General features: G+C 34.7%; 1 protein-coding gene across 1 annotated transcript in view; it reads left to right on the top strand.

The window, feature by feature from the left end:
* The window catches only part of LOC150085460 (large ribosomal subunit protein P1-like), a 41,462-nt gene that overhangs the window by 15,159 nt on the left and 12,553 nt on the right, over nucleotides 1–13,750 (top strand). Inside the window, exon 3 of the mRNA XM_090373268.1 lies at nucleotides 6,936–6,996. Within this exon, the coding sequence (XP_090229394.1) occupies nucleotides 6,936–6,996 (61 nt within the window). The remainder of the gene's footprint in view (nucleotides 1–6,935; nucleotides 6,997–13,750) is intronic.

The raw sequence follows: 13,750 nt of genomic DNA, 5'->3' as shown, positions 1-13,750 counted from the left end.
TTGTTCATTGTGCAATGATGCAATCATTTTATTCCCATCTCCATATTATTTCGGATTATAATGATATAGAGTCCAACGTTCCTGTTCATAGTATTTATGCAGTTATTTTATTTTTATGTAAATAGATGTTGCCATGTTATGCTGTAGAGGAATTAGTGTATATGACTTTTAGTGCTGGGATTGAAACACAAACTGTTAGAGTAAATTATTGAATGTAAAGATTATTAACTAAATAGAGGCATTGGCGGGCAGGGAAATTGAGAACCCGGCTACTCTAGACCTGGACATTGAATAGAACCCAGACCAGAGCCACAAGTTAAAGAAAAATGAAAGTGGGGGGGGGGGAACTCAGTAAAGCTGTTTGTCCTAGGACCTATGCTGAACTTAGGGGTTCAGCATGGTCTGTAATAATAATAGTATTTCTTAATGTAACAGTTGAACAAAAAATAGCATCTTCCTAAGCTTTCTGTTTGACTTAGAATAGTGAAAATCTAAATACTTCAATCTGTAGAAAATCTAAATACTTCAATCTATAGAGTGAAATCTGTCTTTAATTTCTAGAAGGAGCACAGATAACTAAGACATTTCATGGCACTTCCTGTACCACTTCTTCAGTGACTATTGCTGACTTTATTATGGTGAATGTGTGTGTGAAGTTAAAGTGCAATAAGGACAGCAATTCATTCAGTGAAGAAGTGGTACAGAAAGTACCACAAAATATTTGAGAAGCATCTGTATTCCTTCAAAAAATTAAAGAGAGATTTCGTGCTACTGAAGTTAAAGTGCTTAGATTTTCATTATTTTCCATTTCGATTTACCTGCACACTGTGTTGCTAAAAGAACAACTTAGCTACTATTTTTCAAAATAAATATTTCTTAAATGTGTATAGCCTAATAGGCATATGCCGAAAACATCTTTATTCCTTGTTTAGTACAAGTGAAATATTAACTTATTTTCTATCAAAATTGACATCACATGACCTAATTATTCAAGGTAGCACTTTTTCTCTTAGAAACTTAAAAGCTGCAGATCATGTCTTTGAATAGATTATCAAAAATGCCTATTATAAGATTATAAAAAAATTTGCAAAAATTAATTTTTAAATTATATAACAATAGTCATCAATGTGACTAATGGCATCACAAAAGGTTGTGCAGCTGCTGAAGTGTTAACTGAACCCTACAGTGGGCCATAATCAGGGCTGGACAAAATGGGAATTGTCTGGGTGCATTAGAACCACGGGTTCAAAAATATAGCATTTAAAAATTAATTTAGACTACACTCAAAAATCACTTAAAAATTAATTGAGATTACACTTTTGTATTATGTGGTAGAATAAAATATAATATACATTACAGTAAACTCTATAAAATCTGGCACTTTCAAATACAACACATTTCACAAAAAAAAAAAAAAAAAAAATCAACATTTTATAGTCTGAAAATATTAAGAAAGTAATCCAGCACTTTTATCAAGGATCTCATTTGCCTTTAGGAATCTATGCAATAAACATGATATTTTGCTCTTCATTAGATGCTTGCAGAATTGTCTTGTCCTTTCATCTCTTTTTGTGGCCAGCAGGATTTAATCTGATAATCAGATAATGCAATAGTCTTATCCCTGCTGTGAGAAATAAGACACAAAAGATGGAACCTGTTATGACAGTTTCAGGATTAACTGGTCTGTTGTCAGGTAGCAGGTAGTCTCTAGTGGGCAACATGCAAAAATAATAATTGTGAAGTTTGATATGAGTTGCCAAGTGATATACAAAATCAGTTTTCACTATTTTCCATTTTGATTTACCTGCACACTGTGTTGCTAAAAGAACAACTTAGCTACTAAGTTGTTCTTTTAGCTTTAATATTATTAAAGCTAACTGTTTTGTATGAGCATTGTCAGATCTGATGGGGACCATTTAATCCTGAAACAGGCTGTCATAGCAGTTCCTCATATTTTAAACAGATGTCCAATTAACCTTGTGGCAAGGCCATATGTTTGAAAGTTGTGCTATGCTAGGGAAACTCATTACAAATGCAGGATTGTGATAGTTAAGATAATTTATGTTATGGCATTATATATGTACTTTAAATACTGCTGGCCACAAAAACAGATTAAGAGATGTATGCAGGGACAAAATAGTCCAGTATACATCTTATAAAATCTCTGAGGCCATATAACTTTAGGTATATTATATCTTGAATTTCTCCCTTTTAGTGCTATCTTGTATTCAGTAAACTTCATAACTTAGCATGAACCACTCTTGCAAATTATAGCTGTGGCTGGTAATTACAGCTACATGAGGTGTCATGCAGCTGTAATCTTTTTTTTTTAAAGATTGCTGTAATTTGCAATCTTTATTTGTTGTTATGTGCAAGAAATTGACTGAATTTCTCTACAGTGAATTAATAACAAAATATCATGCCACACATAAAGTATGTACATGGTTCATTATAATTAGTGCTTAAGAATAGTTAATTTTTTGCTTATTCTCCAATTTGAAAGTATTTTTTCCTTCAGCAGATTCATTAATTTCTGACTGTTGTACTTACTAAGCATGCATTTTAAATTTTACATTACAGCATATGACAACATTTGCCATTAGTTGATTTATTGTCATTTGTTTACATTTACATTTAACAAATTGAGCTGTTATTTGCATTTTAATACTAGTATTTAATCTTTGAATGTTTAAAGATGTAAATAAAAAAAAATAGTCTTGTTTATACTCTGTCATGACCACCACATCAGAGCAGTTTACAATAAACCATGAATACAATTGTTAATCATATTTAGCAGTCACAGATTTGAGGTCTGCAGTCAAATCAAAAAGCATATACTACTGCACTATAGCTTCTGACCACCCAGATACGTCATGCCTAATAGTTCAATTGTTAGTGCTTAGTATTCATTGAAATGTGCTTCTCCAAAAGTGCTTAACCACTAGGCATACTTCTCTGAAATCTGAAAAATTTTAAAATCTGGCACCTCTCTGGATTTAAAAGAGTTTTCTAGAGAGGCCTTCATCCTGCAGTGGATTGAAAATGGCTGATTATGATGATGATTGTACATATATGTGAATTTTAACTACCACAAAATGAGTGAGTATGACATACATTTGGCAATATTTTATTATTTATTCATTTATAAAAATTTCTATTGATGGGGTGCTGGGGGGATGCAAAATTTTTATTGTGGCCTAGTTGCAGGAACATCTAGTTATGGCCTTACCTGCCAAAGTGGAGATCTCTGAGTAACATTTAAAGTATGTACACAATTTCTAATTTTTAAGAGCCTATTTAAAAAAAAGCCAACTGGCTCACTGTGAAAGGGGAAACTCAAAATGCAGCTTATTAATAAATTGGAATAGTTCTATAAAAATACTACTTTAAAACAGATACAGATTTACATTACATTTCATTTTTATTTAGAATAAATGTTTACATTTATGTTACAATTTTTCAATTTGAAATTTTCTTTCAATGTGCTACTTGGATGCCCATTTAGGTTTGATAATCCCGTCACTGCTTGACACAAAGTCACTAATACAGGCTATCTCTTGTCCGACATTGGAATCAATAAGTTCTTCCAAAACTGGTCACAGCAGTGCTTTGTATTTTTAATGGATAAGTGATACTGGATGATTTTATCTGATTAAAGAACAGTATTAGTTACTTTTTGTTGGCTATGTGGACAACATAGACCTTTCCAAAGAAACTAAAGCACTGCAACCAACAATGTAGTCCTTTCTAAACCCAAGCACTGTGACCATCACTGGAGGACAGGGAGAACAGTAGTGCCTCCAGGCAATCAATGGTAAAATCTAATGCAGAGTGGTATTATTTAATAGAACTGTTTTAATTTATTAATAGATTGATCAAAGTTCAGAACAAAACATCCTTTAAGGTAAAAATATATGCATCCACAAAAAATAACCCTGTTTTGTTTGCATTTTAATATTGAAGACATGGGTTGATAACTTCTAATGAGATTATTTAAAATTTTGTTCAAAAATTTGAAGTAAATAGTGTGGATGAAAGCAAATTTACAGTGAATGAAAAACATGACAGTCTGTTCAGTTATGCCATGAAACATTGAGAGTGAGGTCAACAGCATCTAGTCCTTATCATTCAGGATTTAGAATTGCATATTATAAGTTCTACATTGTGTTCCTGACAACAAAAGGAATCAAAATTTTTTTTTTTTTTTTTTTCTTTTCTCAAAAATTACATAGTTTTTTTAAAGAAAAACAACAGTTTTGTCATTTTTGTTATCAGAGAAATTGATGAAAGTGACATAATTACACTGGAATACAGTAAATAACCAAAAATGCATGTGACCCAATTGATATGAATTCAGAAAATAAAATTTATTAAAAAGTATGAAATGCCTGTTGATTTTCAAGATACTACTACTCACATTTAGTATATAGGAAAGTGGTGTAGGATCAGAACTTTAGATTCAAAACTTATGCATTTGAATGAAAGCAAGTTTTTTTTTTTTTTTTTTTTTTTACATTAAATAATGTAATGATATGGTAATGCATTGTGTTATCATAATTAAAAAGCATGCATTTAGGGGAAAGAAATCTTGTAATTAAGATTTAACAATGATGTTGCTTTAATCATAGTTTTTTTTTTTTTTTTTTAAGGCAAGACATCAAATAGTGCAATTTTGTTTTCTAATTTGCATACCCTTTCTAAAAGCTTTTTTGCTGCATTCCATTGTGAATAATTGAATTATTGCATGGTACAAGTTTTTGTTGAAACCTACACCATTGTCCTACCTATTAAATACAGTAGAACCCTATTAAGAAGTTTTCCAAGGGAGTGGAGGTTTAGAACTTCTTATGAGGGAAAACTTCTTAAAGGGAAAATGACTTAAGGGTATGAAATATTAATGACACAGATAAAAATGAAAAGATACACACTACATAAGTTAAAGGTAATTTTTAAGTACTATTTCAGAATATATTAATATTTTACTTTATGTATGGGAAACATTTTTAAACTGAGGATTTCTAATTGCTTAACATTCTGTTCATTAAACTTATTACCAAATACTGTACTCAGACAAGCATAAACATGTGGAAAGAATTAATGAAAGAATTTTCATTTGAAGCTTACCTTAATAAAACTCATTTCTGTGGCAAATAGCTAATCATGTGAATTGTAGGAAAATTATCAAGAATAAAAATTGTCATTTAATTCAAAATGATATTTATTAGTCATGATTTAATAAGATTTCAAAAGCAGTCATGTTTTAACCTTCATTGCAAATATCTTCAGTACTTTGCAAATCATATGTGATAACATCATTGTCTGCATCAATATAATCATAAAAATTTACTGCAAATCCCAAATTACTCTGTAGGAAATCCCATTCATCAAAATGAATCCCTTATTCTTCATCATTTTCAACACTATCAACATTTTATTCTCTATTATTATAGAACCCAGCCTTTTTAAAGGAATTAATTATAACAGTAGGACATTTCTGTATCCCATGATGCTACTAAATAATGCATTTCACCTAAGGTCACAATTACAATAAGACACAGCAATAATCCACTAAGTGTTTAAAAACCATCAGAACTTAATGGCAATCTCTTCACTGTGCTTCACCTGGTCGACACTATCCAATTATGGATATCAATGAAAACAATTGCAATTATATCACTTCCATTATATCAAAATATTTATATTATTTTAATAATTTTTAATATAAAAATAAAGTACAGTAAACCCTCGATTTAACGGACCCTAATATAACGGATTTTGGATTTAATGGACCAGACAAATAATAATACAGTAATGTACATATAAATCTCGACCATATTATTTTTTTTAGGTTATACAAAACTTCAGTGTTATTATTAATTAAAAATTACCTATTTCCATTATTGTTTTGATAATTACCTACTTTTATTTTTATAATCAAATTCAGGAAAACGTTTTTTATTCTTTCTGAAAACATATTCAAATAGCTGTTTGTCCAGATTACAGATATTAGATAAGAGTAGGCAGTGACTTACGTGCTGAATGTGACTCAGGACACTAAAATGCAGGTCTACCAACTTGCTTTGTTTTGGTCTCAGTCTGCCTCAAGCTATCATGTGGTCAGTTTGTATGCAGAGTGTTTCTGTGATTTCTGAATTGTGACTTTATTTATTAAATAATTTTGCAGTCCTTACAATTTAAAATGGCATCAAGTGATAGAGGAGTTAAAAGAAAGCATATGAACTTAAATGTGGCACAGATATTAAAGCTAATTCTCAGTAGCACGTGTTTGTGAAATTTATGGCATAAAAAAACAAACTCTTTCTGATATCCACAAATCAAATTTCAACATTTTTCTTTAAAATACAGTGTTGATAGCTCTAAATGTGGTTCTACAGAGGGGAGTAGAAAACACATGAAAGTTGTGCAAGATAAAAACTTATTATTATATTGTATAGTACTGTCTATTGTATTAAAGCTTTTTTTTTTTTTTTACATTAAGAACAATAAAAAATGCCCCCCCCCCTCAGGTTACATTCGATTTAATGGACTTTCGGAATTAACGGAAACCCCTTCTCCCCTATTAGTTCGTTAAATCGAGGGTTTACTATATTTCTATATTTAAAAAACTTAAGTGGGAATACATCATTATAATAATACACTTTCTTTATCGTGTACTTTTTATGTGGGAAAGCTTTTTACCTAGAAAACTTCTTACACTGGAAAATAATATGTTACAATATATAGAGTTAAAATTGGGAATTAAGAAACCAAAACTAGTACAGGGGGAAACTTCTTATGCAGGAATTATGTGGATTTCTTATCTGGTTTCTACTGTAATTCGAATCAAGAGCAAGGAATGTATCGGGTTTCTCAGTTAGATTAAGTAAAAGAATGTGTTAGATATAACGTGTTTTTTTTATTTTTTTTTTCCCCAGGCAGAAAAGCTTGCCACAATCCTGAAGACTGCTAACGTGGATGTAGAGCCTTATTGGCCAGGTAAATAAACTTGTGTTGAGATTTTTACTTATTTCTCTTCTTTGGCAGTAAACATGCCCATTACTCATGCCCTAAATGTAAATAGATACTCATGTGGTATTTGTGAGACACTCCTTTTTATTTTAATTATAAAAAAATTATTTTTTAGCTTTTTTACTGAATTGAAAATGGTGATCTTTTAGTTGTGATTTGCTAAACTCAAAACATATTAAACAAAAATAAATGAAAGAGGCCAATAATAATAAAGTTTATATTGCATTTTTTAGAATTTAAGGTCACTGATCCCTCGAATTGAAATGTAGATACTTGTGAAGTGTCTGGCAGATGCGTTGAGAACGTCTTATCAGCTGTTTGCATTTAATGAGTGAAACCAAGGCTCCTGTGACTTTGGTTTCACTGGGCAAGATTTAGACACCTTTGAAGTGGGCAAGATTAAACACTTCACTGGTATTAGCATTAGTAGAGGCATATGATGCAAGAAAGCAAGCTTATGCAGCATCAGCCAAAAAGAAAAAAAAAAAAAAAAAAACTTCCACTTCACCCCTCTGTTTTGTTCGAAATACCTGTCCAGCCGAGCCTTAAATTTATTTAGGCTATCAACTTCCACAACAAGGGATGGAAGTCTGTTCCACCAACCAACTACCCGCTGGCTAAAGGCAAATTTCCGCACATTTATCCTACATCTGTGTTTCCTCAATTTGAATTTATGCCCTCCTCAAGTGATTATTCTGAGCAAGAGGCAGAATCCCATCAGCATTGAGCATGCTCAAACCGTTCAAGGCTTTATATACCTCTATCAGATGACCTTGCCGGTGCCTAGTCTCCAGACACTGTAATTTGCAAAACTTAAGCCTTTCTTCGTAAGTACTTGTTACAGCAGCTCTACATCCTTCTTGAAATGAGGCCTCCAGACCTGTATACAGTACTCAAGGTGTGGCCTGACCATTGCCTTATACAAGGGAATAACCACCTCCTTATCCCTGCTAGAAACATTGTTGTATATCATTGTTAAGACACCATGAGCTACTCTTGCAGCCCGTCTGCACTGTTCAGAGAACTTTATATCTGCCTGCACTATTACCCCCAGGTCCTTTTCATTCTCTACCACTGTCAGTGTACTACCACAGAGTTGATACGTTGCTCTGGGGTTGCTGTTTCCATATGTAGTACTTTACATTTGTCAATGTTAAACTTCATTTACCACCTCTCAGCCCAAATGCTTAACCTTTCCAGATCCTGTTGCAGTAGCATAGTGTCAGTAGTGCCCTTAACAACCCTGCCAACCTTTGTATCGTCTGCCAACTTGGAAATTAAGCTCGATATACCATTATCAATATTATTTATAAATACAGAAAACAATAATGGACCCAACACTGAACCCTGAGGGACTCCACTAATAACATTAGGCTGCGATGAGCAGTGTCCATTGATTACCACTCTCTGTCTTCTCCCCCTCAACCACCAAATCAAGAGTATTACTCCCTCTAGTTGCTTCTTGAAAATTCTGATGTAGAAAACAATCATCCAATAAATCCACAAAAGCCTTGCTAGTGTGTGAGTGACCAACCCACAAATTCCATCAATATCTGGGAAATTAAAATCCCCCCTTATAAGATTCTCTGATTTACTGGCCCACTCTATTTCCCTGTACAGTTTCTTATTATACTCATCAGAGTCATTAGGCCTATAGCACACTCCTATTCTCAATTTTGATCTTCCAACGCTTATGTCAACACCAAACTGACTCGACACTGCACGTCCAGCGATGTTGACTGGCTTCACTTCCTTGGATTTTATGTGTTTGTTAACTAATAGCATAACCCCTCCTCCCTTCCTATCCTGTCTATCCTTTCTGTACACATTGTACTCACCACATTCCAGTTCTGCATTCCTTATATCTGTGTGACACCACGTCTCTGATATCCTAACAATATCCGCCTTTGATGCTTTGAGCAATACCTCAAATTCATCAAATTTATTTACCAAACTCCTAGCATTGGTGTGCACGCAAGTATACATGCAGCTGTTCTTTTTCTTAGCTACCCTAACACAACCCATGTGTTTACTTGTACTGCAATCTCTGAAATATCCTGCATCTTGTTTTTCAGGCTTCTGCTCATTCCAATAGAAGCAATGCAAGAATCACTTTCACCTCTGCCAGTGGCTACTGTTAATCTATTAGTCCTTGTATCCCCCCAATCTAGCAATTTTCCGACCCACCTAACACTGCCTCGATAGCATCAGCAAATATTCTTGCACCCTTTTTATTTAGGTGTATCCCATCCCTTTAGAAGCAGTCCCTTCTGTTAACAAGCACAGACCAGGCTGAGAAAAATTCTACCCCTTGAGCCTTGCACAATCTTTCCAGGGCCGAATTGATCGACAAGGCTCTCATCATATAATCCTTCCTATCGTGTCTAGGCAGAATTGCAGACACTTTCAAATTCAACCCTAGTTCACGACTTTTTTTCAACCGTGATATGGAAATGGCATCTGAGACACCAATATTCAAAAAGATAAACATTTTCTTGCTTGGTGTCTGTTAAAAAATTGCCTCATAATTCATAGTGTATTGATATGAAAACAGAAAATACTATATAATCAGTTAGAGAATATTGGTGGTACAAAGGTACATAAGAGATTTTTATTCATTTACAAATAAAGAAAAAAAAAATAATAATTTAAAAAGTGGCATTTGTCAGGTGTCATACTAGTAATGGAAGGTTAAAAATATACAAATTAAATTTGTTGACTGAGGTGCCTGCTCCAAGATTCAGATATACCATGTGTACAAATTGCATTCAATATAATATATATACAGGGTGATTCACTACCAGTGCAACAAACTTGCAGGAGGTGTAGGGGGCACAAAAACGAATCGGAATCACATAGCATTGCAGGATCCGAAATGCCTTTGTCATGCGGTAGAGGATGTTGAATGGGAGGTCGCTTGAACAGCGATCCCGCTGAAAGTTAGCATTTGCGAACCGGTTCCCGAGGCAGTAGGATGGACGAGTATTCAAATGTTGAACTGGCCGACATGCATCTCGCATATGGGGCTGCAGACTGTAGCTGCGCGCCGCTCTGCGCTTGTACCAGGAATGTTTCCCGCACAGGCGTGCTCCTCATCATACGATTTTAATCATATGATGAGAAGGTTACGTGAGACTGATTGTTTCACGAGAGGTACTATGAATCGAGAGCGAACGACGAGGACGCCAGACAATGAGGAGAATGTCCTACGTCTTGCAGAAGGCAGTCCGATACGAGTACTCGAGCGATAGGCCAACGATTGGGTATTTCCCAATCCACTGTATGGAGGATACTGTCAACAAACCAAATGAGTTATACCATCTGCAATGCGTCCAATCATTGGAGCCTGCGGATTATCCACCCGACTTTTGCTACTTGGTTTCTTCAACAGAAACGGTTCGCAAATGCTGACTTCCAGCGGGATCACTGTTCACGCGACCTCCCATTCAACGTTCTCTACTGCATGACGAAGGCATTTCGGACTCTGCAATGCTATGTGATTCCGATTCGTCTTTGTTGCCCCCTACACCTCATGCAAGTTTGTTGCACTGGTAGTGAATCACCCTGTGTATATATGTAATTTTTTTTTTTTTTTTGTTTTTAACTGCTGGATTATTCCATGTCAGTTCAATCAATTTTGGAATTTTCCCTAAATTTATCGATGGTTGCTTATGTCCAAAAATGCTAGTAATTCCCTCCGTGTAACTTACTATCAAGTTGTGAACCAACTTAGCAGTTCAGGTGTGGCACTCATATCCCACAGAGGAATGCATCGTTTCTTTGACACTGTGTGATACTGAGTGAGAGTGACTCTCTTACTACAATATGAATACTGCTTAATGGAGACTTGAAGTGAGCAAAACTATGTTTGGCCCACCTAGCAAAGTTTCATGACCTCTCCCCATTTCTTCTGTGCAGTATGAATCATGTCATTTGAGGTTATGACAGGTATAAAATGTGATGCTCCCCTTTCCCCATAGTCAATGCATCTTCAATTGTCAACCTGATGGAACAAAGTTATCTGTGAAAAGAATTAAATTTCTCCAATTCATTTTTCAAATATGCACACACTCTGTTCTGCTCTCAGTAATATCTATTTCCGTATAAAATCTTCCTCCTTCACCTTTTTCGCAGAATAACAGCTATTGGTTTTTGTCAACCAAAAGTTAGTTAAGGATCTTAAGCTATCCAACAAGGAAGAGATCACCAAATCACCCGAGATACTGTATTAATTGGGAAACTGACAGGGTAACCATATCCATTGTCCACTTCTCCCCTTCTTGTGGTGTAACCTGGTAGTAGGGAGAGAGAATGTAGGAGTATGGGCTGCCAGAAAATACAAAGTTGACTAAATTGGATAATCATAAGCAAAAACCTTATCACCATGGTAGAACAATGCAGCCAAAACTTAACAGCAGTAACTTCATTGATCCATATGATGAGTAAAAAAAAAAAAAACTTCCTGCTATATTTGTCTGGAAACCAGCCCATACAGTGCTAAATATGCTACTGGAACAACTATTGAGTTAGGTACTATCAATATAAGATTTAAGTGACAAAGAATTTTGGCCTTAAAGAGACTGTGGCTCATGGGGTAGAATTTTTCTTAGAGTAGTCTGTGTTTTTCTAAAGGAGAGTTTTTACAGGGATGGGATACACTTTATAAGGGGTACAAGAATATTTGCCGATCCTATCAAGGGTCAGGTGGGTGAAAGATTTGAAAGAAAATTTTAGATTAATTGAAAAAAGTATGATGAATATATATAAAGGAGGTAAAAGGAAAGTTTTTATTGTTCCTGTAGTTAACTTTAATTAAAAGTAGTGTCGTACAATTTTCAGAAGGAAAGGGGTGATTATAACTTTTAACTAAATGGTATAATTAAAGATATGTATGATAAAAAATGTAAAAAGTAGGTAGAAGAAAGAAATTATTGATATTGATTATTGATCTTGAAGTTAACCTTAATTAAGTTGTTGTTGTTGTTGTTTGGTTTTTAGGAGCATTAGCAACTAAGGCCATATTGCTCCGGTGCGGTGGTCATTCCCTGATCTTTCCGCATCCTCCGTATTTGGTGGTGACGGGCTCGAACCCCGGTCTAATCAAGAAGCGTGTGCTACGCACTGCTGCTCCTTCCCACCTGGCTACGGAGGCGCACCTTAATTAAGAGTAGGTTGTATGATTTCAGAAAGAAGGTGGAGATAATATTTCTTAACATTAAATGAGATAATACTGTGTAAATTTTGATATGGAAATAAACCTTTGTTATGTTTAGAAATTTAAATAAGTGCTTCATTTTTCTAAAAAAATTTTGCACTAAGTCCAAACTTGGTTAAGAAGCAAGGAGAATAAATATATCCTCAGTGCCCAGAATTTTCTATGACAGAAAGAATAAATAAAACAGTCAGGTAGCTTGTGAGATTTGGAGGAGTGAGGAGCCAGTTGTGTTTTAATCGAGATAATACACAACTACAGTACTTAAATTGGGTTCCAAAGCATGGGGTATAATGACACTTAACCAGATAAATAAATAGTAAGAAACCCCAGTTCTCACAATTGGCAGTGGGAGGGAACACTGCTAGCTTGGGGAAATAAACACACTAATAGATTAACACTCACAGGCAGAAGTATAGCGATTCTTGCACTGCTTGTATTGGAACGTGCAGCAACCTATAAAGTAAAGTATCGGGATTTGAAGGCCTGCTGGGGATCCTTGCAGAACAAATACATGGTCTGTGTTAGGGTAACTAAGAGTAAGAACAGGTGCACATGTGCTTGTATGCACACTGATGCTAGGAGCATAGTAAATAAATTTGAATTTGAAGTACTGGTTAATTCATCAGATGTATACATTGTATGAATATTGGAGACATGGTGTCATTCAGACATGAGGGATGCAGAATTTGAATATGGGGAGGTACAATATGTACAGAAAGGACAGAAGAACAGAAGGGGGGGGGTGCTCTTGGTTAAGAAGCATATGAAATCTGAGACAGTGCATCCTGTTGGCATGGGTGGCCAATGCAATTTTGAGTTAGTTTGGTGTGACATAAGCACTAGGAAAACCAAAATAAGAGTAGGTATGCATTATAGGTCTAATGACTGATGAGTATAATGAAGAACTTTACAGAGAAATAGCAGGCCAATAAATAAGCATGTCCTATAATGGGGATTTTAACTCTCCAGATATTGACTGGAACTTGTAGTTTGGTCACTCACATACTGTTTTCTACAGCAGCATGTTAGAGAGAGAATTCAAGAGGAAGCAATACTCTTGATTAGATTATCAATTATCAGCAGCAATTTTTCATGCATTCAGAACCTGCTGCTAAAAGATCCTCTGGGTGACATTGATCATAGTGTACTCATGTAGGATTTACTTAGGTAACAACCGTCAAGGGTAAAGGAACAGGATTTTGCTTTGAACAGGATTGGGCTTGAAGAAAGACAGTTGTAGAATAGATATGCAGAAACTTGTAGAATAGATGTGAGAGAAACAAAAACGATTGCTACTTTTGAATTTGACAAAAGACACTGAAGAGAAATAATCGCAACAAAATGAACCTTCAACAATCAAATTTGAGCATCCACCCTTAGTAAAAGTTTTCAACTGTCAGAGGGAAATGCAAATAATTCAACAAGCACCAATTCAAAAAGGAATTGGATAAGCTGGAAAGACACTGGCAAGTTTCTCAGATTCATAATTTGAATGAAGCAGTATTC

The sequence above is a fragment of the Mastigoproctus giganteus genome, chromosome 5, assembly GCF_048544385.1.
Source record: "Mastigoproctus giganteus isolate SK-2022 chromosome 5, ASM4854438v1, whole genome shotgun sequence".
Taxonomy (NCBI): Eukaryota; Metazoa; Arthropoda; class Arachnida; order Uropygi; family Thelyphonidae; genus Mastigoproctus; species Mastigoproctus giganteus.
This window is presented reverse-complemented; position numbering and strand designations above follow the sequence as displayed.